This window comes from Porites lutea, chromosome 14, assembly GCF_958299795.1.
Source record: "Porites lutea chromosome 14, jaPorLute2.1, whole genome shotgun sequence".
In the NCBI taxonomy this organism is placed as follows: Eukaryota; Metazoa; Cnidaria; class Anthozoa; order Scleractinia; family Poritidae; genus Porites; species Porites lutea.
Window position 1 is genome coordinate 17,708,566 of NC_133214.1, and position 25,239 is coordinate 17,733,804.

Consider the following 25,239-nt stretch of genomic DNA (forward strand, 5'->3'; position numbering starts at 1 on the left):
GCTGAATCAAGTGAAGTCTTTGTTCATGATGCACCAACAAGACCTTTTCTTTCCACTGAGCAGCTTCCTTTTCCCTCATTTTTTTCAGTAATTTTGCAAGATTTGTAAAACGAATGCTTAGCTTTTAAGAGATACTGCACTATGATGTGTCCACACTTGTTACTTGGGTGTGGTGTGGGAGTATGTACTCATTGGGTAACAACTTGAGTCACACCCTTCTTTTCAGGTATCCACGTCATGCCACAATTTGGGCATAGTGCTGGTGCCCAAGCACAAGGTCAAGACCTTCTACCTGGGCACTAAAGTAAGCGCAGAGGCGGATCCAGGATTTTTTTAGGAGGGGGTGCACTCGTCTCTTGCTCTACTTCAACACCAATAAACCACATAGTTTTTTTTTTCTTTTTTTGCAGAATACCAGTTGTATTAGAAAACCGCAGGTCATCTTGGGGGGAGGGGGGTGCGCACCCCCTGCACCCTCCCCCTAGATCCACCCCTGGCACTGGCTCCCTGCATCCACACATTTTGAGTTTTCTATTTCCATGGCAAACCACTGCATACCCATTACTTTCCCCTTGGGGGGAGGGGGTACTCCCCATAATGGCCGACATGGAGAGGCTTCACCCGAAAGGGGTACCTTTTTTGGGCTTTAGGTATATGAAAGGGAAGGGATTTCATTATGTGTAAGGTGTACCTTTTTGTCAATAGAAAGTATTCAAAAGGGTAGCCATTTTTTGCCTGAAACGGCATGTAATCAGGATAAGGGGTTAGTCTACGAGGGTGAGCCTCCCTGTATAAAACTTTGTTGACTGCCCCCTTCCCCCTTGGGACTTCCCGGTCTGCTCAAATGTCTCTCTGATAAGGTGAAATTGGGCAAACATGTACACAGTTATCTGCTACCCTAGGTGTGAAAACAAAATCATTTAATGCTGGTGCCCATGTGCTAGGCATCACCTGAAAGAAATGAAAAAGTACATCATATTTTTTGGATAACGTGGTGGCGCTTATCAATTCTTTTTGGCCTCTTGGTGTGGTGCTTACCATAAATGTTCTATTAAGCCCCCAATCCCCCCTTCTCAGGGGAAGAAGTTATTTAGTCTCATCTCTTTTTAAGCCCCTCCCCCTCCCCTCCCCCTTTTTTATAACTGATAAACTGTACAAGTGATCACGAATGTTACACCTTCATTCCTATGAGTTTTTCAAGTGATGGAATTTCAGATTTGTTTTTGATCTCAGCTGTCCGAGCTTTTCAGCTTTTGTTTAGTTTTTTTTTTTTTTATGGCGAGAATTGATGCCATCATCTTCGCTAAATAAAATTACCCCCCCCGGCTATCAAATAAGCCTCTCCTCTCGATCCCTCTCAAAATACCACCCCTCACGATCACAGGGGGATAAATAGAAGATTTCAAGAAATCATGATCTCTTGAGGATTTACTATATTTGAGCATTGTATTATTTTCTTTCTTTTCTTTTCGAATTAGAAATATGGTAGCATTATCAGTTATGATAATCGACAAGTGTCTTGTACGTATATGTAAGTATGCTCCAGTTACATGCATGCCCTCTCCACCCCACTCATTCCCAGGGTTTTCTCCTTCTTCCTCAAAGAGGCTCGCGTGACTGGCTTTTTACGCGTGACCTATTGAAATAAATAACCCGGATGCTAAAAGTTCCAAAGTTTTTACAAAAAATTCAAAACGAAAAAAATTTCAGGAACGATTTGCAAAGAATAGATCCTTTGCGAATTAATTGTTTACAGAATATGGCTGGTCAGTTGTTGAGAAGAGTCTTCTCTGATCAACAGATTTCGGAATCGAAAGGACGAATGAATGCCAACGAAAGCCAGCTAGAAAACGACACAGAAGTCCTTCTCAGCTACTTAATTTTCCACAGATGCCGCCGATCAAACATCGGCGAGAAACCACATCAACAGAAACGAAACGGAAAATGATTTTTACCATAGTCTGTTGGTTAAACTTGCAGATAGCTTAGAGATTGCTTTTATTCGGTTGACATTACAATATTTTTTCTCGTCCATTGCTCGGCTTCGCGTTGTTTGCAGAGTTTTTTTTGAAAACGCCATAAGCGCTATTCGTCTCTTGTTTTCAATCAGGGCATTACATAGGCTACAATCTTGGAAAAAATATATGGGTAATTTATACCCCCTCCCCCCAAATCAAGGATGGGAAAATGGAGCGTTTTGGCTTTTGTGCAGCTTCATCCTTGATTTGGCGGGGATGGGGGTTCGCTGTTTCATTTTATTCTGTCCAAGATTGTAGCTTCCTCAAGAGAGGCTGTTTCTCCTTGGCTGCCTCCCTGATCGATTTTTGCTTTGTCACAGGGGGGGGTGGAACTTGACCCAGCCCTCGTGAGCCCATGTGAATGCCATGCACAAACGATGCGTGATGCGTGACAAGCGACACAAAAAGTTTCAAGATATGTTTCCAATGCTAGCTGCGGCGTACCTTATCTGTCTTGATTGTGTAACCTTACTGAGACAAGAATATTACAGCTGAAAACTAAAAATTCACAGAATATGGCTGGTCGGTTGTTTTCTCCGCTGATAAACAGATTTCGAAGAAGTGACATGAATTATGACAGCGAACGTCTGCTAGAAAACAACACAGAAATCCCTCTAGGCAACCTTTCCGCAGAGACCGCAGATCTCAGCATCCTGCGTCACAGAGATCAAACATCGACGAGCGATGAATACCTCCAAGATGCCCGAGTATCGAACGAAAACACTGCGACCAAAGTGACGGTGATTGCACCATCGCTCAGTTCTCGGACGAGAAAAATATTCCACTTTCTGGGGGTCACACTTGCAATTTTTTCCACGTTGCTATTGTCTGTATCTTCTTTGCTCTTTAAACTTGCAGAAAGCATCCCTAGCTTGGAGATCGTTTCAACTGGACTGACATTACAACTCGTTTTCTCTCTCCCAGAGAGAAGGACCAGTTCATTCATCCGTGGAAGAAAACGAGATTTCTTATCCTCCGTGGTGTGACTGGAGTTACGGCTATGAGTTTGATTGTTTATTCGGTAAAGCACATGCCACTGGCAGATGCGAGGGTGATATTTTATACATCTCCAGTTTATACAACGCTTTTGGGTAGGATCTTCCTCAAAGAATCAGTGAGCAAGTTTGATTTGATAGCCATGTTGTTAGGTTTAGGAGGCGTTGTGTTAATTGGAAGACCCTCATTCCTGTTTGGTTCTTTGGAGAAAAGTTCCACCTCTGAAAAGGTCTGGCTGCCTACTATTCTTGCAGTTCTCTCAGCAATTATGTTTGCATTTGCCATTATCATGGTAAGAAAGACGTCCCAGGAAGTTAGCACAAGAGTAGTGGTATTTTTTATGCTCTTGTTGGATCTGTCATTAGCCTGCTGGCATCACTGATTTTTGGAGAATTTAAATACCCTGACTGTGGCACTCATGATGTTGTTTATGCCATTGTTTCAGGTATGCTCGGCTATTTTGCGCAGTTATTGTCAACAAAGGCATGTCAACTAGAAAAAGCCAGTGTAATTTCATTGGTTCGCACGATTGGAATTGTTTTCTCTTTCATCCTCCAGTTAATATTTTTAAACGTCATCCCAAATGGACTGACTATTGGAGGTGCAATTCTTATCCTTCTTTGCAATGTGGTTATTTTCATCAAGAAACTGTTAAATCAGAAAAGGGAACAAAACTAAGTGAATATATGTGGAACTGCAGTGATATACTTCTTATGCAGAAGAGGATCCACAAAATCCAGAAAAGGAGGCCATGACACTTGCAAGCTATAAGATACTGTTTATTATACTTAGAATTCTTTAATAATAATACAAAATTTCACAGAAAAAATTTGGGTGTGGTGGGGGGGGGTTGGGGTCTCACCTCCCCTAAATCTGCCCATGTTATGCATCAATCAGTGTTAATATTCCCCCAGAGTGCCACATTTTTTCTGTATGCTGCTTGTCTGAGGTGGTGGTGGGAGTGGGGGGCGAAGGAAGTGCCAATTCATGGAAATCTTGTGGATTTCCTCAACTGCAATCTTGTTGACAGAAGAAGAGCCAGGTCAAGCTAGGCCTATAGTAGGAAGAATAGCTTGTGTGGGGAGTGATTCCATTATGGACAATAAAAAAATGAATCAAGTGAAGTCTTTATTCATGCCCATCAATCAAGCTAAGACCTTTCTATTTGGACACTGAAGTCGGCACTGGGTCACCACATGCACACTTCTAATTCCAGGGCAATCCACTCCTTTGTATATCTATGCTTTCATGCTCACATATGAAAATGGTGTCTGAAGGGGTGAAATAGGGCAATCATGTACCCTGGGTTTCATATTCAGAATCCAAGGCGTGAACTCAAAACCATTTTGTGCCAGTACCCAGGCCAGGGGCAAGGGTACTCTCTATGATGACCTATACGGCAGGGGCAGATCTAGGGGGAGGGTGCAGGGGGTGCGCACCCCCCCTGAGATGACCTGTGGTTTTCTAATACAACTGGTATTCTGCCAAAAAAAAAACTATGTGGTTTATTGGTGTTGAAGTAGAGCAAGTGGTAGTAGGGCACCCCCTCCTAAAGAAAATCCTGGATCCGCCCCGCATGGGGAGGCTCTGCCTGAAAGTACCTTTTTCACATGTCCTCCATAACTTCTTTGTTTGACATCACAATTTTAGAGTAAATTTAAATCAAATTATGTTATGTGCTATTTTGATAATTTGTAACTTTCTTGTTTTGTTGTTTTAGATGAGCTCTAACAAATTTGTAGCTCTTAAGGTCTACCACCATGCACTATACAGTTGAAGTGTGAACAAACAACATTGCAAATACAATAGTATATACTGACAGCGACATTGCCTCCTCAAGGGCGCATCCAGGGGGAGTTGATTGAGTGGCTAGCCACCTCCCTTTAGAACATTCCATATAATACTTGGATAAACAAACGGAAGTACGTAAGAAGTCCTTTAATACGTGGGTCACTAAAACCTTGTGAAGCCAACGAGCTTTCACTCTTCCTAAATCGCCATATTTTGGGACAAACATAGGACAACTTAAAATAAATAAATGTATAGTTTGGTGGCCAATTGGTATCAGCCACCCTCCCGGACCTGCCCCTGACCCTGCTCCTCTTCAATATGCAAAACAGGCGCTTTTGAAATCCAGACTAGGGACATGCATACCTTTCCCCCTCCCCCCAAAAGAAGGCCTCTATAATATTTCATATCATCCTTTTCTCAAACAAAAAAAGTTTCAAAGGTGCATTTCATTTATTTAAATACCATATGATTTTAGTTATGAAAGGGTGCCATCTTTTATCAAAATTATAATATACATGAGGTGCAACCACAGGCAGCCCCCTCATGCTAGAAAGATAATCAAACTACACCAGCTAAAATGCCATTAAACTAATGAGCTACAACAACCTAGCTTGGTGCATGTTGCAAAATTCGCTGAACGTGTTGGGAGGGATGGTTTCCTTTGCTCCACTCATGGGTCTCTGATTTGCTATGATCACTAGAAATAGCCCAACTGTTTCTACATGAAATTTTTAGGAAAACTTTATTTTCTGCACTGATGCAAATACGCCCCGACTGAACTATTCAGAATTCCCCTACCAGTCGATTCAAACCTGCCGGTGTGAACTGCACATCGTACATCTCTTATTGTATTACTTCTGGATAACAGCATGTACAAAAGGGCACCCCAGTAGTGGGGGGATTTTGGACATCTGTTTTTTTGGTTTATGATTTCTGATTCATAGTTTGTGATTTTGGATTTCAGTTTTTGATTTCTTCTTTCCGAAATCAAATTTCTGAATTCAGTTTTCTAAAAATCAGGAAGCAATTACCTACAGTATTTGTTAGCTTTCTGATTTTTGAAAATCAAAAAACAGATTGGCCACAGATCTCCCTGAGTCTTGCCTAGCTACTTTAGCTAGGGTGTAAGGTGAATACAGTTAAATTTGCACTAACAGTCATCTCTCTACATCGGCTACTTTTTTGGTCCCAGCTGACTCTTTTTTAGACAACTCCACAAAGGCCATCTCTTTATTATGGTCACTTTCTTCTATCCTCAAGGTAGCCACACTGGAGAGGTTCAATTATTGTAGTCTTCATTCAAACTGCAAGCTCCCTGGTTATTTAACCCTTTAAGCCCCAATATCCACATACAAATTCTCCACACTGATCTCCATACATCTCCTTTAAGAATTAGTTGAGAGAATTTGATAAAAGATCATGGAATTTTCTCTTGAGTGATCATTTTATTAATTCTCATAACTTTATCTCTTGACAGTGTATGGATATTGTTAGGAGAAAATTGATGTTGGTCACTATTGGGACTTAAAGGGTTATCAGCCATCTGATTCCTGTAACTAAGACTGGTTCACCTTCTTTTTCTGATCCAAATACTTTTTGAGGAAAATAGCAACATTACAAAGGAGCACAAGAAAAGCTCCACCAATGCTCAGCCCATTTGGAGCAACATGGAGTACAGTCAGCTGCAAGATAAATGAGAAAGCAATTCCAACAGTCCTCACAAGGGAAACAACAGAGGCTTTCTCCATACTCAAGGCCTTTGTCAAAATTAACTGGGCAATATAGGCAACAGGTGCAGCAGCCATGATGTAAAAGGTGTCGTAGGTTCCACAGTCGGGGTACTTAAATCCGCCAAATATCAATGAAGCTGATAGACTAATCACAGTTCCAGCTAATCCTGAATAAAACACTACCACTCTAGCAGGCAACTCTTGAGATATCTTGCGTGTCATGATAATGCCAAATGCTTGACAACATGCCCCACAAAGGGCCATAACAGTGGGCAACCAGACTTGTTTCGAGCCAGAACTTTTGCCTATTGACCCGAACAGAAATGAAGGTCTCCCAATCAAGACCACCCCTCCTAAACTCAGCACCATAGCCATCACATCAAACTTGGTCACTTTTTCCTTGAGGAAAATGCGCCCAAGAAGAACTGTAAACACAGGGGAGGTAAAAAGGATCACTCTTGCATCAGCTAAAGGCATATGCTTTACGGCGTAAATATTTAAATTCATCCCCGTGGCACCAATTGTTCCTCGCAGAAGTAAAAAGCTGATCTTTTTCGATGGATGGATAAGTTTATCATTGAAAAATATCACCACTGGGAGTGAAAACACAAGCTGTAATGCCATACGCATGAACCCCACCTCCAAACTTGGGATGCTCTCAGCTAGTTTAATCATTAGAGAGTTTGCAGAAAATAATAAAGACGCTACTATGGTTAATGCAATTCCCAGAAAGGCGATCGTTTTTGTCTTGGAATGGTTTGTGCGGTCTTTTATGACAAAATTTTCGTGCTCCGCCGATGTTGAAATGCCATTTACCGTCTCTACGCCAACGGCATTAACGTTGCCATCTTTAGATGATACTTCTAAATAATCTGCATTTTCCGCAAGATTTGTGTTAGGTATAGTTATTTTGGAAAAATCCTCGCGAAGCTCTAGCCTGGTGTAGTTTTCCGACAGGTTAATTCCGTCAACGCGTTCAATCCTTCGCCGAATTCTGGTGATCAGTGGGGAAAAAATTCCTGTCGCCATGAAGTAGCGTGCGCCGTACGTTTCTTGTTCAAGTTGCTTTCTAACAACTGTTAATAAGCGGCGATGTATTTAAATATCTGCACTTGTTTGCTGACTTTGCAATGATTGAGTGCTGTTGCATCCAGTGGTCGTAATATCCACGTTCATATCACGGGGATACACATATCACTGTCACACCGGCTGAATTACACACGTAACATCCGGGATTCCAGTTCGTCACGATTTGCGTTCCTAACTATTTCTTACTTACTATTTTAAAAGAAGTTTTAAAGAGGTAAGTAAGTAAGTAAAAACTTTATTATAGTGCCAAAGTCGACAGCATACAATGTACACTACTTGGGGACACTTAACTACAATTACTTGTCTAATAGTCAATAAAAAAAATCAAATACTCAATATAATCAATAATAATTCATACAACGATGTGAATGCTACGCGCGCTGTGATTGGTCGTTGCCCATGATCTATTAGAGTACAGATACATGGATGACGTCACGGGAAACTTGTTTTCTTTGTTTTGTTCAACACGGTTTTGAAAATTTTTGTGAGATTATTTCGGAATGAGGCAAGTGAAAGCTTCGGAAAAAGTTTAGCAGGAGCTATTTACAAAGAAGAAAAATGGAGAAACGGAGACCAAAAAAGCTATTGACTACTTGACAATGCCTAAACTACAAGAAATCTTCACAACAGTTGCCATCGTGTGTCTTCGCTACGAGAGACTCGCTGTTTTGCAAAATGTTTTCGCTATTCTTCTTCTTTGAGCAAGAAAAGACGGTGAAAAACTTTTCGAAGAAACTGTACACAAGTAAGATAAAGAAGAAGCTAAGATGAAAAGTTGGGTTTGGGACTTAAAAAATGCCTAAACTAGCACAAATCCTTAAAAGGTCAAGCGGTTCAAGGCAGGTATGTGTATCGGTCTTTTTCTTTTCTGATCATTGTATAAAACAAATAGATTCCATGTTGCCGTGGGTCTGTTCAGTAATAGATCACAGAGGACGTCAAAATGTGGTAAAAACAACAGTGACACACTCTCCTGCGGCTCGTGTGCCACTTCTTTGTTTTTACGACATTTTGACGTCATCTGTGATCTATTACTGAACAGACGCACAACATGGAATCTATTTGTTAAATATAACATAGTGCGCGTGCTTGCCCTATTTTGACGTCATCTGTGATCTATTACTGAACAGACGCACAACATGGAATCTATTTGTAATTATAACATAGCGCGCGTGCTTGCCCTATATAAGTCCTATTGAAAACATAACATAACATAGCGCGCGTGCTTGCCCTATTTTGACGTCATCTGTGATCTATTACTGAACAGACGCACAACATGGAATCTATTTGTAATTATAACATAGCGCGCGTGCTTGCCCTATATAAGTCCTATTGAAAACATAACATAACATAGTGCGCGTGCTTGCCCTATTTTGACGTCATCTGTGATCTATTACTGAACAGACGCACAACATGGAATCTATTTGTAATTATAACATAGCGCGCGTGCTTGCCCTATATAAGTCAGGGCGGATAAAGGTAGGGCGGTGAAACGAGCGCGTCCGAGCAAAAAGGTGTGATGCAGTGGACTGGGACTCTGCTTAGAAATGTCGCTTGTTTTCGACTTCGGTCAGGGCTTGCGATGTGGTTTGTACATGAAACACTGTCGCTGAATTATGGCAGCTTGATTTGTTTTCTTGCACTTCTTCCTCGTTCCTTTGTGCTAGTACGCTGTCTCCGAGAGGCAAATATTGCTATTTTTTGCGGGAGGTTTAGTTGAATTGGAGTAGACAAACATCTCTTTCAAAGGGTTTCTTTTATTACTTCCATGACTCTACCACTGAATTATATTTTCGTTTTGCTACTCGCCAATGTCGATGTTATTCCAAAACAAAAACAGCTAAGTACTGTCTAAAACACGAAGGAAAATGTCATCCATGGCAAAACTGAAAGACAGCAGATGGTGTTTCATAACTAGATGACGTGTATTTTGCTGAATGCGTGCAGCTCGTGCAAGGTGAAATTATGCTAATTTCAATCACCATCATCCTTCTTTTTAATTTTGAAAAAAACATCTCATACGTCTTTCTTTTTCTTCGAAACTTCAAAATTAGTTTCCCCTCAGTTTTCACTGTTTACCTTGTTTTGTTTTAGAGAGAAAAACGGAGGAAAAACCTTACAACTAACCTCAATAAATTTTGTTTACATGCGGTTGCCGGATTTGCAACGCATTGCGCGAATCGCCATGGCGCGTTGTTGCACCCGAGAAGCAAAGTTTGAAGAAGTACAACGCCACTATATCAATATATATCAATCTAATTTTTTGTTATGTTATACAAAATTTATCCCCGTTTAACATATGTAAAAATTGAGGTTAAGAAGTGTTAAGCTTTTGCAAACGAAACGGCCAAAGACGATTAGGTGATATTTAGTGGAAGGAGGAGGTATTCAACACTTTCAAATTAAACTCAAATTTTGGCATTATACGACAAACAAGTTTAACTTATAGACGTACAGACACAAACATATGAAACTGTTTATTGATAATATTATGAAACGAATTTATCTATTTAACATTGTACCCTGAAATTACAGAAAGAAAATAGGATTTCCGGTTCGCAAAAAGAAAAATTTCGCCTGCCTTCAAGCGCACCGGAAGCGCGGAAAGAGCGCTCGTGCCAGTCCTACTCCGCATCACACATTAAATGAAGAGCGGAGCGCTCGTTTCACCGCCCAACCTTTATCCGCCCTGATATAAGTCCTATTGAGCCGCTATGAACAAAATCTTTATTTACGCACGCCCGTGCGTAAATAAGATGACGTGAGCATTTTTTTTTTACCTGCGGCTGCAAAGTTGTCGTCTTTTAAGCTGCAGTGCACTTTTCCTTCTCTTTAAAATATGGAAGAAACCAGCGAAGAACTGCCCAATTTTTCTATCGGCATTGACCTTTTAGGTCCCCATCCAACAAGCAGCAAAAATAAAGCCCAATTAAAAAAAAATCGCAAGTTGAGCGTTTCGCAAATTTGTCGAAGACGAGCTGCAGCAAATTTTGGCTGAAAGACATTCACTGGGAACAGAACAGACACCAACTGGTCATCAACAACTTTTAACGGCAAAATTTCCGTTTTTATTGTTGTTTTTAAATTTGTTATGCACTTTGTTATCTCCGGACAATCCGACTGAAGCAGGAAAATTTCTCTCGCAATAACAACACAAATTACGCAAGAAGACATAAATTTATTACTCACAAAAACAACTGCTGCCAGGTCTACTCAAGAAGCCGTAATGACCAGCCAATGTTCGTAAATGAATATAAGTTTAAACAAGGATGACAGTCGTCTTCGCTAAAAACATGTTTTCTGGATTTCGCCGAGCAAAACGTAAACATCTCTTTAGCAAATCCAAACCATACCACACGACTTCCCACGAACATGGCACGGAGGATAGCTGAAGATCTTAACTTTAGGTGAACTTTAAGACTCTTTTACCTTTGTTTCTGCTTAGTTTCCATTGATCGTTAACGAATAAAGAAGCAAATTTTCTTTCTCACTGTTACAGAAAGAATATTTTCATTCAAACTAGACGATTGTGGCGTGTTCGTAATCAGCCAATAGAACCGTTTGTTATTGTGCCGCGCGTTACGAGAATTTTGCAGTTAAACAAAAAGCAAGCATTTTTGTCAGCTATGTTATAAAAGAATTTGCTCATGCTTTTAGCTGTGCGTATATCGAGTTATGGATGCACTTGGGAAGTTTGGAGAGCACTCAAGAAGCTAGAGTTGCACTCGGATATCGCCTCGTGCAACTCAATACGCATCTTTCGTGCTCTCCAAACTTCCCGCGTGCATCCATAACTCGATATACGCACGCTAAGCATGAACAAATTCAAATACTCAAAAAAATCAAATACTCAATATAATCAATAATAATCTAATAATCAATTAAAATCCGTTTAAACCCTCACAAACTGGAGTGGTAAAAACCCATGATAAGGACTCCTGTTACTGTTTCCCTTCTCCTCCGCCATCCCCAAAGGCCTCTAGACTAGCCTAGCCACGCTAACTAGCTAGCGAAAATTTTTTCGTGTTCAGTGTGCATAGACTTCCCAAACTCATCACCGGGCATTCAGCTAGAACATTAAAAGTTTGACATTTGAACCACTTAATACCAACGAATCAGGTTTTAAAAGAGTATAAAGAGCGCCCAGCTTCCTGAACGAAATATTCGTGGTCGATGTCGTCTATAGACTTGCCCACAAGCACAAGCACAAGTCGAACTCAAAAATGTTTCTCGAAGCGAAGCGCAAGCGGGCGACTTTATATGTTTTCTGCGGAACCTAGACTGCGTAAGCCCGCGTTGCATGCGTAACGCTTGCTACGCAGGCTAGGCCGCGCGAGAAATGAATTTAGAGCGAAAAAATAACAGAGGGGGAGGGGGGAAGGAAGGAAACACCTTCACCACCCTTGCCCGCTCTTTCACTTCCGCCATTTTTCGCGCGTTCCTCGTTCCTCGTTCTTTGCTCCAAACTACACGGAAACGCTTGGTACGCTTTGTCGTCGACTACAAGCGAGGGGGTGGTCCAATAGCGCCATAGAGTTGTTGTTGTTGCTGGTTTTCTTCTTTTGCGAAATTTCTCATTATTTCCTGCTTTTCCCCCCTAAAATTTTTTTTTTAGGTTTGTATTTGTATGTCACTTTTTTCACTGTTCTTTGATATTTAGTTATTTTATTGCGTTTTTTTGCTATGTTTTATTTTTTATGTATTTTGTGTTTTCAAATTCTTTCATTTAATGAATTAGGCTTTTAAATTAACTTTAATTTCCTGTTACATTTCTTTTCTAAAGTATTCTACATCGTTCTAAAATCCTTGTCACGTAGGCGTTGTGTTACTTCAAGGGCCATTATGGCTCTTGGTTACTTGTATGATTTTTGAATTTGTGGTATCGGCAGCTTGATAAAAGAGTTTGAAATTAGATATGCCAAAAGTGGATGTTCAAAAAAAGAATGAAAAAAGGAAGGGGTGAAACCACTGAAATTATCTGCTTTACAAAACGATGCGTGATTCGCTACAAGTATAACATTCGGCTACATCATTTCTAAAGTTACCATAGCAACGTTAATAATTGCAGAATTAAAATTTTATTCGGGAAAGAAGACAGCCAGCCAGGAAACGTTCTTTTCGACTGTGCATGGCTTTGTGGTCGTAGAGTTCTGTGGGTGATTGAATTTAGTTAGACACCTTTTAACCATGCAAGAACCCTGGACAAAGGAAGAGTTTAATTTGACGTTGAAAGATTCTCCGCCTGAAGAAAAGAGATCGGACGTGCACTTTCCACCGATAAAAACAATTAATCCGATGATGAAGCCCGAAATCACCATTGTCTGTATGAAATGCGAGGAAGAAATAAAGGTTCGACAGTTGAAAGAGCATCAAGAATTCCACAACGCACTGGAAATGTTTCGATTTAGTATGGAAAGAAAGCCTTCGAGCGTGAAACAGCTGGTCAAACGAAGGCGAGCTATCATGAAGCGCTTGAACGAAGCAGCGAACTCCGAGAATCCAGTTTCGATGAAGAAACTTCAGAAGCTTAATCTCGCCTACGAGCTTCTTAAAGCCGACATCGAAGGCACAAGTACGACTCTTCGAATGTTGGATGAATATTTTCAAATTCAACCGAGCTTGCAGGGACACGGAACGCCGTTGAACTGCGCACTTGCGTTTGGCGTTTGCCAATACGCGAACGCGCGTTGGAAAACATCAATGGAAGATCGATATGCGTTTAAAGACTGCTTCTGCAACGATCCACAGAGCGGATTTTTTGCTGTTTATGACGGGTATTCTGGAACTATGGCTGCGGAGAAATGCGCGCGCTACCTGGGTGAAATCGTGGAGCGAAAAGTGGAGGCAATTTACAACACCAACATGTTACATGAAACTGTCAATGCGGAAATTGTGACGGCTATCAAAGATGCCTTTGATGAAATGGATAGAATTTTACTCTATGGCGTTGAGGAGCATTCGCGCAATCGTTGGAGCGGGTGTTCGGCTCTTACTTGCTTACTACGAGGAAATAACTTGTACGTTTCGAACGCGGGGAATATTAGAGCGGTGTTGTGCCGCGGGGATGGGTCTATTGAACGGTTGTCAACCAACCACTGTCCCAAGGATAAGAAGGAAAGGCACCGGGTTAGGAAAGCGAAAGGAGACATCTCTAAAAGCGATAAAACGGCCTTGGTCAACGGAGTATTGAAAAGCACTCGAGGCCTAGGAAATCACGGAGATCCGAATTTAAAGACCAGTGTCATTAAGACTCCTGCTGTAAATTGTCTAACTTTAGAAGAATCAGATCAGTTTCTGATCCTTGCTTCTAATGGTGTCTGGGAGGTTTTGAGTGAAGAAGAGGTCATTCTTCTCTTGGAAGATATAATACCGGATATTGATGTCAAAGCTATTGTGAAAAGAATGCAAGAGAGGGCATCTGCTCTTGAGGTTGGGTTGCCTGTTCCAAAATGGGATGAAATTCCCAGACGGGACAGGGGCGTGGCTAACGAGGGGGACAAGGGTATTGCAGTGGTTTCCAATAGTGTAAATGAAGAGAAATCAGAAGGTGAAGGGGAGCATGTACCTGATGAGGAAAACCTGACTGAGGAACAAAGACATCATCTTACTGGTAGTCCTTTAGAAATTGACATAAAGTTGGATGAAGGCAGACATTGTGCAAAATCCCCTGGATTGTTGCCACCTTCTGACTCCCTGTCACATATTTCCAGGGGTTCCAAGCTATTCAGGAGTGAGAAGGCTTGTGCGCTGGCAAAAGCACTTAGTGAAAGACTGGTGGAGGGTGCCATCTTGGCAGGCAGCCGTGACAACATCACAGTTTCGGTGGTCCTGTTGAATGGTTGCCCACTTCAGCTGTTCCTTCTGCCAAAAATTTAAAAGGTGGATTAATGTCAGTGTCATTATTCTCAGTACCACCTGATGTATATATATTTTGCAGGAAAAAGTGAGAATTTGGAGGAAGGGCAAGATTAAAGCCCCTCAATTATTGCTTGTATTCATCTAACAGCTCAGCTTGAGGTAGCCAGTGAAAACATCCATTTCTCCTCGGTCTTCGCCACTGGGGACGTTTCGCGCGGAGGAACGTCTGTGACTCAGCGCAAAACGTCCCCAGTGGCGAAGAGCATGGAGAAATGGATGTTTTCGCAGGCTAAGCTTAAGGGGAAGGTGGTTGGGAGATGACTCGCTTGAAGCCCGCATTCATTATAGATCAAACTTTTCAGTACAACATTTGGCTTCTGAGTTTTTTGTCAAAAACCTTTTTTTCTAACAAAATGCATTGACACACTTTCTCTCTCTGTTATCACCTTTAGTGAAACATTAGCTTTTCTGCTTGAATGTCAGTGAAGTCTCTAACAAGCCTGTTTAAAAAACTTGAGGCGAGTGCTAGGAATAAATATGGCCAAGTGATTTATCATCAGTTTCTAGATTCTCCTTTCAAACTGGCTAGTATGTGCTTGTAAAAGAAATGGTGAATTTCAAACTAGATCAAAAGTCACTTAGAGGCTACTGTATTTTATTTGATAAAGCACCCAAACTCAAATTATCTACACCTTGAATAAGCGCCCATCCTAAAGGCAGAAAAACTTAATAAGTGTCCGGCCTAGAATGAGTGCCCACCCCCACCCACTTGAGCGACAATGAGATTAAAATAGAAATTGAATAAGTTCTAATAAAAGAGACTTCCCTGAAGACGGAGTTTTCTTCAGAGTAGTTTACAGAAACCTTGCTTTGTTAGATCTTTGCGTTTTGTTAAATAACGTTTATTGGTTTGTTGCAAAATAAACATACTACACTTGCTGAAAATGGTGAAAATCTAATAAGCGCCCACTCTCAAAGTCCAAAATTTTAATAAGCGCCCAGGGCGGGTAAATGAATAAATACAGTAGTTTCTTTCCCACAACTCTAATGATCATTAGTGAAGCATGATCACCAAAAGCACAAGGGACAAAAGAAAAGCACAGTTTGCTAAACCACAGAATTAGTACCTCTTGCATTTTAAAAAATATGGGAAGTCAATAGTTTTTTTTTGTGTGTATTTATTTACATTAACTGGACTGTTAGTTACCACAACTTTTAAAACAAAACAATATTTACAGATCTGTTACCAAGGATATAAATAGTACTACTTTTTTTAAACTGTACATTTAGTAAATGCAGTTGAGTTCCTTACGACCCAAAAAGGCAGTCTTTGAGTTAATCTTTTTTCATACTTGTAATATTACTACTCAGTAGCTTTCAAAATTATGAAGGCTATGAACTTAAAGCTTGACTGTCAGCACTCTTTCAAATAAAAGTATCACATTCAAGTAACATTCAGGTCGTTATAGTGTGTGTAATAATGATCATAACATTATATAAAAAACTCTTAGTTTTATAAGGCATAAAGCAGTATTATTCTTCTATAGAAAGCCTTCTTAAAAACCCTTTTTACCAGGAACTAGGACTGAATGGACAATGAAGGAACCCTAAAATACCTCTATACACCAGTGACTTAACTGGCTGAAAAGTACCTTTTTGTAAAAAATCTTGGAAATTAAAATGTCACTTATCATAATTTCAAACAAATACTGTTAGTATTAGCAATGTGTTGCATAGATCTACAAACTTAGTTTAATTAACAAGCAAGTCCTCTTCGTCTGCTTAACGCATTTGCCTTTCTGCTTTCTCTGCTTTTGTTTTCTTTCATGCGACGTTGTTCCCTGAGGAAAAAAAATGATATAACAAATAAATACCCAGTTTATAACAAAATGTAGTCTAAGGTTGCAGGTTTAGAGATACCACTGAGTTTATGCAACAGGACAGTATGAAGAAGAGGACGACAAAAGTTTGAGTGTGGCAAATGTGACAGGGCTATTACTTGCATCTTTTGTCTAGATATTTTACTAAAAGATCTGTTTAAAGGAAGGTGCAGTTTTGTCACACATGGTTTGCCATCTTCTTTCGTCTCCCATCCTGTTTTGAAGTTCAATAATTATTAGAAAGAACCACTGCCATGTTAGCCAGATTACTGGATAAGCACAGTCTAGACTGCTTGAGGTTGCCACCTGAAACCCAGGCCAAACTAACACTCATTGACTGTTTGTTCTGACATTTACAAAATAATGGTCAGAAATTTGGCTGCAGAAGCCATGACCACACTTGGGACACAAAAGTTTATGAGAATGCTTTAAAAAAATTTAATTTATCAAACTTTTAAAATTTATTGCCATAAGATAGATTTGTCAATGTTGCTGCCATAGGAAATACTTAAAATATGACTGTCACATATTTTGTTACCTTGAGGTGACCTTTGTAGATTTGACGTCCACTCTACGACTTTTCAACTTTGCTTCAGTGAGAGTTGGTCTACACTCCTCTTTATAAGTTGACAAGGGTTTCAGTTTTCCTGTGTGAGGCTTGTAAGGAAGTGGTTTCGCCAGGCTAGCTTTGAGATCAAACTTCTTCTTAGGGGTTGGAGTTGGGGTGGCTGGCACATTTGCAGGCAAAAATCTGTTAATGGCAAAATATTATGTCAAATAAAATTCCTCAAAAAAGACAGATTTCCTGGGCAATAATATACCCTCTTTAATTTGTAGTATAAAATCCCCTTTGGCTGCTGACATCCCTGACAAATTGAATTTCACATCTTGCGACAGTAGTCTGAGACCATTCAAATGGAAGCTTCTGAGCAGTCCTTTCACATGGTACTACAGTCAACTCTCTCTAAGACGGACACCTTTGGGACTGGCACTAGCTGTCTGTCTTAGAGAGATGTCCATCTTATAGAGAGTCAAATAGAGGGAGGAAAGAAAGGCAGGGACCAAGTCTAGGTGTCTGTTTTACAGAGGTGTCCGTTAAGAGAGAGTCGACTGTATTTGTTTTGCAGCATTTTGCAAGAAAACTGGAATTTTCTTCAAAATTTTACTTTGGCTACTTTGGGAGTGAAAGCCAGGATTAATTCTGTGTCTGGAATTTTCTTAAGTAACGTACATGTATACCAACAATCCTGTCACAAACAGTGGATACCAAGAGAATATTGTTGCAAAGTTTCAAATATCTTTTGGAAATTCTAAATTTTTGTTTGCTAACCTGAATGGCGTTACCCCCGTTGACTTGCGAGCAGAATTTCCTGGTGTCTTTGGTTTATTTTCCAAAGCTGTTACCATGGTAATGGTCCTGCGGGTATTTGGAGTCTTTGGTGGTTTTGTGCTTGCCATGGCAGACGAAGGTAAGAAGGGCTTGAAGATTTTAGGGGACTTTAACTTGAGTATTTTTTGGCTAGCAGTGCTTGCTGTTTCATTTATAACTTTCTTGTCTGATGGTTGGAAAAATGGCTTTGCCGCAGGAGATCCAAATACAAAGGCTTTTGATTTATCAAGAGTTGTAACAGAGGGCGTGAAGCTCGCATCCGCTGAGGCTTTGCCTCCACTTTTTCTGCTGACTCCTATGGACTGCAAGAAATAAAATGAATGCTTATCTTATCTTAACAATTTGGTTAGCTTAAAAAGTTACTTGCTCAGAAAGAAAATGTGCATGTCGTGGACCACCAGATGGGACTTTTTCGAGCCCTGTCCAGCGATTTTGTTTCAAATGGTAATAGCTAGTTATAGTGAGCTCTGGGACTCATCTTGAGAAAAATCATGAGTCCCAGGCAAGAACCAGTTAAAAAAAAAACAAGTCCGAAATTGAAATTGTTTGGCCTTGAATGTAACCAGACAGTTAATCTGAAGACAGACTCCAAAACTCTGTTTTACAGTATACTAAAATTAAAGTATAATCTGTCTATTTTAAAGAACAAAGGCTAAAAGAAAAATGCAACATTAAACAACAGCCATAATAACTTCCACAGAAATTACACAAACGGGAGATTTCTACAAAAACACAAGTTGAGAACAATCAATCAATCTTTGTGTCCTACGGGATGCAGGCATGCTATGAATTATATTTTTGTTTTGTGTCTTTGGGGGGGGTTTTTATGCGTCAGGGACGTCGGATGCAAAGACAACAAAATCACTGCCTGTCTGATATTATTTGTACTAACATTAATCTTCACTTTGTATCAAAAATCATAGGATAATCCTGATTACCTTTGCTCTCTTGGCTGACTGGTTAAACATTTCCACTCTTTTCCTCTTTTTCTCCAAATAGACATCAATAGAGTCCATCCTAGTAACAAAAATCAAAAATATATTCATGTATAATACAAATCAGTCGCTTTTCAATTATTGGTAAACGCGCAGCAGTTGTTAAGAAGTGTTGCTTCAAGTGATAGATTTTGCTGGTTGCCGCCTGATAAGGAGAACACTGGTTTCATTAACAGCTGCTTCAAAAGGAGTGTATCTTTTCAAACCTGTAGTTAATACTAACTAGATTGCCTATAGATGACTGCATAAACCTGGTTGGTATCACTGAATACACAATTAATTTCAATTTTTTTTTTACATTAAATATTGTTAAGGCATTAGTTTACACTTATCCTTTTAAAAACATAAAAACCACATACTCACTTTTCAAACTGTGAATTGTGAATTTTGCTCCACTTTGTAGCTAGAAGAACAAAGAGGAAAATGATTATCAGATCTTCATAGGATAGAATTAATGTTATCAAGAATCTAACTAAAATACCAGTCTTTTGTACGCAACTTTAACACAACAGGCCTTCAGAGAAAGTGACTTACCTGGTGTTTTATTGGTTTCTTGGGCAGATTTGACTTTGTTGGCAAACTGGACAAACCTGGGAATTTTACACTCAGTTGGCACTAAATAAGATTGAAAAAATAAACAAATTGATTGGTTGGGTCCACTTTTTATTTCTATTCATCAATCAAATTATTTTAATGGACGGAAAAAGTTCTTCAAAATTAATGATAAGGCCTGTACTTACTTTTTTCCTCAACCTTCTTATCAAGTTGATCCATAAGTTGTTTTTTATAACTATCATTGTCATCAACAACTGGTTGCTTATCCGTTTCCTCTTCTTTATTAACAACTGTGCAAGAAGTGTTCTGGGTTTTCTCAGCAACAGATGATCTAAGAAGATGATATGAGAGATTTTAAGATAGGATCTTTCCTTAGTTGTAAAAATAAAATACTTACTATAATTAATTTATTCTAATATTTTATAATATCATTTATGTGGAGAAATGTTTTGCTAGAGTGTTTTGTAAGATTTCTGGATAGCCCTATACATTTATTATGCATGCAGCAATTTCATACTATTTCACTAAAATAGTTGATATGAATAGAGTGGAAACATGTATACATACGAAATGTACACCATGGCATTACATGGAAACGGATACCAAGTGTTCAAACCATTCACAATAAAAAATACCTTTTTCTTTTACGAGAGAACTGGGCTGCATGTTTTCTAAGTGCATCAATAAGCTGTCCATTCTAAGATTAAAAAAAATATGGGAAAAGACAATTCAACAACATACCAGAACAGAACCACAGTTTAAAACTGCATTATGCATCACTGAATTAAAACAGTATTAAACCTCCAGTGAGTAAAGCTGGCAAGCTACATTAACAACATAGATACATATTGTCAAGTTCAAAGTGTTTCACATCTGTTATGATATTAAAAGCACTTCAAAATAAGGAGAACGAAAATCATGTTAGTCTTGGTTTCCAATTTGAGATGGATTCAGCTTCTTTAAAATTCTCTGTCACCTAAACTTGCCTTCTTAACTTAAAACAGACTGTTCATATCAATGAGAACTCTGAAAATTCTTTTGTGATATCAGTTCTAACCTGCCTGATAACGCAAAAACTTTTCTTATACACTTCCATATATATAGCCCGCGAAAACATCCGTTTCTCCTCGCTCTTCGCCGCTGGGGACGTAACGGATGTTTTCGCAGGCTACCAATGATATATAGGAAATGTAACAATAATAACCGGTAAATGCTTCCAAAAGTTCGCTGACTACTACCTTGCGAGCAGAGGCCTTTCGATCTTCCTCTTCCCGACTTATCTAGGAAGATCGAAAGGCCTCTGCTCGCAGGGTAGCTAACTATATACAAACCATTACAATAAAATTAAAAATGTACTTAATTGTCACGCGCAGAAAAGCATTCTTTTCTGGAGCAAGCCATAGGTGATAGGAATTTATAACACATTCTAAGGACTTCTCACACAAAGTTAACTAGCACATTCTTTGTTTTAACGCAATCCATGCGCTATATACAACAACTGACTGGTCTTTGCTTTGTGTACAAGAATCGCATACCTTCATGTTGGCCTTGATTCCAACGCTTTTGCAAAGCTTTTGAAGCTCGGCGCGTTTCATACCTTCAAGCTCATTAACATCGAAAGCCACTTCCATTTTGAATCTCAAACACTTAATACAAAAAATAAATGTATTCTTGACAAATCTGCAAATTATTTCGGACGTTCCCTGCCAAAATCGAAAATCTGTCGATCGTAACGTTCGAATGTTTGATCGGTAAAGATCAGACAACTTGAGATTTCAAATGACAAAACATATTCTGATTGGTTGACTAAGCTGAACGCGAGGGCCTAAAAACTAGAGCTCAATCTCCCTGTTTCCACAAGTAACGCCTTGTCGTTTTTACGTCATTTGTTCGCGGGTGAACATGAAGGAAAACATTCAGAAATATTGTTTGGGTTTTGTATGGGTTGAATGCAATCAATATTTATAGAAAGTCGTGTTTACTGTACCTGTAGTATTTATGTGTAATAGGTTGTGGGCCTTTGATGCGTGATATTTGTGCCAAAACTCAGCGAGACACGATTCAACGATCGATGCCAATAACGAAGTGTCAAGTTGTGTTGGTATGTGCAATAATCTGCAACTGCTTGATCCTTTTTTACGTGTCTCATGTGCAAAACATCAACGGGGAGTGGTTCGAACAAAGCCGATTAGCTGCTATTAAGCAGAAAATTGCCTTCGGCAAGACAAAGAATGCCGCGGAGCCAAGCAGACAATTTGAAAGTGAAGTGACAGTTGTGTTCCTTGAATTCGAAGAATTCGAGAATGACCTTCCACGTACAATTCGCTCCATCTTGGATCACTTCCCAAATATCCATGTTGTAGTGATATCACGAAAAAGACCTTACCCCCCTTTAGAATTACCTAATGGCAAAATTCAGTTTGTTGTACAGGAAGTACAACCCGATCAGAAGCAATCTTCTGGAAGGCCAGAGAATTATATTACTACACCATACGTCATGTTTGTGCCAGACAGTGTCCGATTTGACTCCACAAGCTTGCCAGTTATGATGCTTTCTGAATTAAAGGCCATGGCAAGCATCAAGCCACAAGTCAAAGTTGTTGCTGTGCCAGTTAAGACAAGGATGGCCATTCAGTGCAACAACCTTGCTTTTGATGTCAAGCGCTGGACTTTAGAATATTCGGTTTCTGAGGAAGAAGCAGAGAGCTATTACAGAACATGCGATTCTGTAAGTCCAAGTCAAGTGATTTTGTTGAAAACGGCATTTCTTCATAGTCTCAGTGCACCGTACATGCGGCCCTTTCCCGAAAGTGTATTTATACAAGCATCATTGCACCACATCAAAACAAAACTTCTCCATAAGATGTCTTTCTCACCAGGGTTTAAATTATTTACCAATGCTCACACGGCATGGAAGTTTGAAAACAATGTAAAAACAAGAACAAATGAGATGTACCTTAAACTTGGAGTGAAGAAAGTTGCTCATCCTTCTGGACAGGTCAGTTGGTATGGCTGTGCAAAGGACACAGGACGATGCTTTGGCACTGTTTATGATGACATGCCAGAATATTTGTACATGTCAAGATGGACACCTCCTTGTTGTCTTGACCACCTAAGGGAGACTGCTCGTTATCTCTTTGATATTCTAAACACGGCAGGAGTGCGCTACTGGTTAGAGGGAGGGAGCTTATTGGGCGCTGCTCGTTACGGCGATATTATTCCATGGGATTATGATGTGGACATTGGAATTTTTCAACACGAGATTAGCAAGTGTTCTTATCTAGCTGAAGCAGAAAAACACTCAAACGCTGGAACAAAGTTTGTTGATGACAAAGGTTATACTTGGGAGAAAGCCAAGGAAGGAGATTTTTACAGAATCCAATACAGTCAATACAACCATTTGCACGTGGATATTTTTCCATTTTTTGAAAAAGATGGCATAATGACTAAAAGAACATGGTTCAAAACTCACAGACAAGACAGGGAATTTCCAGCTAGTTATCTCAAGCCTCTAGAGACCATTGACTTTGTCGGGATTAAAGCCTCAGCCCCCAATCATGTTCAAGAGTTTCTAGAATTTAAGTTTGGTAAAGGTGTCATAGAAAACCCACAATATCCCAATCCATTGAAGCTCAAAAAGAAATCCAATGTTAAATATTAGAACATCTGTTTATGCCGCGGGGGAAGGAGAAAATGAATGGCCTTGAGGCATGAAAATGTGAAAAAGAAGATAAATTGTAACAGACAAATAAATATAGGGAAAGCACACATTTTTAGATCAGTACAAATACATGTTTTAAAATTTATGGTATTCTGTGTTATGGAGAATTTTTGAAAAAGTGTAATCTTCACCACTCACACTTATAACTTGTGTTACAAAATGGCTAACGGGGGAAGGGTACTCAAGGTTTGTGGAGGTTCCCCCATGTGGTCCAACCCCTTACCCTTTTATATACCAATTTTGACAAAAAAGGTACCCCTTTTGGCTTTTGTATACCTCCTATTGAGAAATGGTACCTCTTTCACATACCTAGTTTAGAGCTATGCAACCCTTTTGACTGCTGTAAATGCAATGTCTTTGAAATATAAATAAATCACAAAACCAGAACATTTTATAGATATTTTTGCAGCCATAAAATGAATCTGTTGGCCCTTTTGGGCCTTTTTACAGACCGAAATGACAGTTTTCCCTACCCTTTCATATACTTCAACTAGTGAAATCACTACCCTTTTATACACCTGAAGCCTTTAAAAGGTACCTCTTTTATGCAGAGCCTCCCTGTATATGCCATTATAGGGAGTCACCCTGAGAGAGTGCTTCCCTCCCTCCCCCCCCCCCCCCCCCCAAGGGCAATAAGGTTTAAGATTTGAAACAACTGTAAATTCTGAGAGTATAACTAGGGGATTTATGGTAGGAATAATAATAAAAAAAATGATTAATTGAAAGAGCTGGCTTTTGGGTGTACAAGTAAGGTACAGGAGAAAACATATATCTTGAGCCACAGAGAGACCACTAGACTTGTGTTTAACTAGACTTACCACAAGTCAACAGAAAATGGAAATGGGCTTTTAGGAGAAAGTCAAGTGTTTAACCTGCTTTACTATATTTTTGATCAGCACATACTTCTAGAACTATTGTATGTTACAGCTTGGGTATCCTGTTTGTTCCATATTGCTAAACCATGTGACATTGCTTGGGTGGGGCAGGGGAGGGATGGCTGCTTAACTAGATTTACCACAAGTCAACAGAAAATGTAAACAGGCTTTTAGGAGAAAGTCAAGTGTTTAACCTGCTTTACTATATTTTTGATTAGCACATACTTCTAGAACTATTGTATGTTACAGCTTGGGTATCCTGTTGTATTGCTTGGGTGGGGCAGGGGAGGGATAGCTGCTCCAGGGGTTCAGATAGTTGTGTGCAAGGAAGAAAACAAGGAGAAATTGACATACATTTACAACAATTACAGAAAGAGAAGCATAAGTGAATGCCTTGAAAAAAGATGGGAAGCAGAACGGTGTGTAATAATGAAACCATACGGAGGTTGATCTTTCCGAGAAATGAAAAACCGTCGAATGAAGATTGCAACAACTTGAACTGGAATTTTTTTAATCAATGAGAAAATCATGATAATGATCATTTCCTTGTGGAATTGTTTTAATGGTTACGCTTTGAATTCTTCACGCCACGAGCGTCAAGAGAAAGCGTTGAATGTTCTGGACGATTGATCTTTCCTTTTACGTGACTAATAACGTTTCTGATTGGTCCGCTTATAATAAACAAAGAGCACTGTAATGTATGCAAAGATATTGAATTTCAAATGAGTGAGTCCGGCCCAGTTTTAGGGCGTCTCACTGTGTCTTGATCAAGGATTCATTCTCGCGTGTCTCACAGCCGTAGTTTCTTTGAAAGTTACAACGAATCGAACGGTTGATCGAGAAGCTTGAATCATGTCCGTGGAAGTGAAACATCCGCTCGACTCGGCGAGCACAGATCTGCTAGAAGTGAGTCGCCACAGGCTTGAACCACTCTCGACAAAGATGGAAGAACGCGACGCCGACGTTATGAAGGTCAGTAGAAGGTGATTTTTCATAGGTCTTCCACACCCATACAACAGCATTCGCAACGTCAAACGCTGTTTAGAGTTTTGACTTTGTTTGGGATAGCTTCCAATTCTTTCATCCTCTCGATCAGGGTTTGCTTTGGCGGTGTGTTTGAAATGTCACTTGCTGGTGCGTGACGAGTGTGGATTTTTCGAGACCGTCGATCGAGACTTGAGTTCAAGACAGTGTGAATTGAAATGCTTTGTCGTTCAACCTCTGAACCTTTTAGTTATTCCAACGAAAAACTGCAAAAACTCTTCCGCAAACGTAAATCAACACTTTTTCTTTTATGTTCTACTCGTGCGAAGGTTAAAAAGGTAGTATTCACTGGATTTG

At 39.8% G+C, this 25,239-nt stretch overlaps 5 protein-coding genes and 1 pseudogene across 5 annotated transcripts in view; 4 read left to right on the forward strand and 2 right to left on the reverse strand.

The window, feature by feature from the left end:
- Nucleotides 1-2,533: 2,533 nt before the first annotated feature.
- Nucleotides 2,534-3,692, forward strand: LOC140924006 (solute carrier family 35 member G1-like; annotated as a pseudogene).
- A 1,512-nt stretch (nucleotides 3,693-5,204) lies between these two features.
- Nucleotides 5,205-7,592, reverse strand: LOC140925270 (solute carrier family 35 member G1-like). The gene has a single exon (XM_073375261.1). It carries the CDS (start codon nucleotides 7,562-7,564, stop codon nucleotides 6,362-6,364), a length of 1,203 nt encoding a protein of 400 aa, XP_073231362.1. The 5' UTR covers nucleotides 7,565-7,592; the 3' UTR covers nucleotides 5,205-6,361.
- A 5,111-nt stretch (nucleotides 7,593-12,703) lies between these two features.
- LOC140925266 (protein phosphatase 2C-like domain-containing protein 1) lies at nucleotides 12,704-15,515 on the forward strand. The gene has a single exon (XM_073375257.1). The coding sequence runs from the start codon at nucleotides 12,812-12,814 to the stop codon at nucleotides 14,498-14,500; it is 1,689 nt and encodes a 562-aa protein (XP_073231358.1). The 5' UTR covers nucleotides 12,704-12,811; the 3' UTR covers nucleotides 14,501-15,515.
- A 142-nt stretch (nucleotides 15,516-15,657) lies between these two features.
- Nucleotides 15,658-21,037, reverse strand: LOC140925274 (nucleolar and spindle-associated protein 1-like). Its single transcript, XM_073375264.1, has 9 exons — nucleotides 20,838-21,037; nucleotides 19,938-19,999; nucleotides 19,488-19,633; nucleotides 19,282-19,362; nucleotides 19,111-19,150; nucleotides 18,691-18,769; nucleotides 17,693-18,054; nucleotides 16,901-17,113; nucleotides 15,658-16,323 (listed from the first exon to the last, which is right to left on the reverse strand). Exons 1-9 carry the CDS (start codon nucleotides 20,931-20,933, stop codon nucleotides 16,239-16,241), a joined length of 1,164 nt encoding a protein of 387 aa, XP_073231365.1. The 5' UTR covers nucleotides 20,934-21,037; the 3' UTR covers nucleotides 15,658-16,238.
- Nucleotides 21,038-21,194: 157 nt separating this feature from the next.
- LOC140925268 (ribitol 5-phosphate transferase FKRP-like) lies at nucleotides 21,195-23,007 on the forward strand. The gene has a single exon (XM_073375259.1). The coding sequence runs from the start codon at nucleotides 21,326-21,328 to the stop codon at nucleotides 22,961-22,963; it is 1,638 nt and encodes a 545-aa protein (XP_073231360.1). The 5' UTR covers nucleotides 21,195-21,325; the 3' UTR covers nucleotides 22,964-23,007.
- A 1,627-nt stretch (nucleotides 23,008-24,634) lies between these two features.
- Nucleotides 24,635-25,239, forward strand: part of LOC140925264 (spectrin beta chain, non-erythrocytic 1-like) — a 36,927-nt gene continuing 36,322 nt past the window's right edge. Inside the window, exon 1 of the mRNA XM_073375253.1 lies at nucleotides 24,635-24,870. Coding sequence (XP_073231354.1) covers nucleotides 24,751-24,870 — 120 coding nt within the window. The 5' untranslated portion in view covers nucleotides 24,635-24,750. The remainder of the gene's footprint in view (nucleotides 24,871-25,239) is intronic.

Coding starts and splice junctions, on each gene's coding strand:
- LOC140925266 (XM_073375257.1), top strand. CDS start 12,812: ATGCAAGAACCCTGGACAAAGGAAGAGTTTAATTTGACGTTGAAAGAT.
- LOC140925274 (XM_073375264.1), bottom strand. CDS start 20,933: ATGGAAGTGGCTTTCGATGTTAATGAGCTTGAAGGTATGAAACGCGCC. Junction 19,151..19,281: donor AGAAACCAATAAAACACCAG/GTAAGTCACTTT, acceptor TTGTTCTTCTAG/CTACAAAGTGGAGCAAAATT. Junction 18,055..18,690: donor AGTCAGCCAAGAGAGCAAAG/GTAATCAGGATT, acceptor TATTTCTTGCAG/TCCATAGGAGTCAGCAGAAA.
- LOC140925270 (XM_073375261.1), bottom strand. CDS start 7,564: ATGGCGACAGGAATTTTTTCCCCACTGATCACCAGAATTCGGCGAAGG.
- LOC140925268 (XM_073375259.1), top strand. CDS start 21,326: ATGCGTGATATTTGTGCCAAAACTCAGCGAGACACGATTCAACGATCG.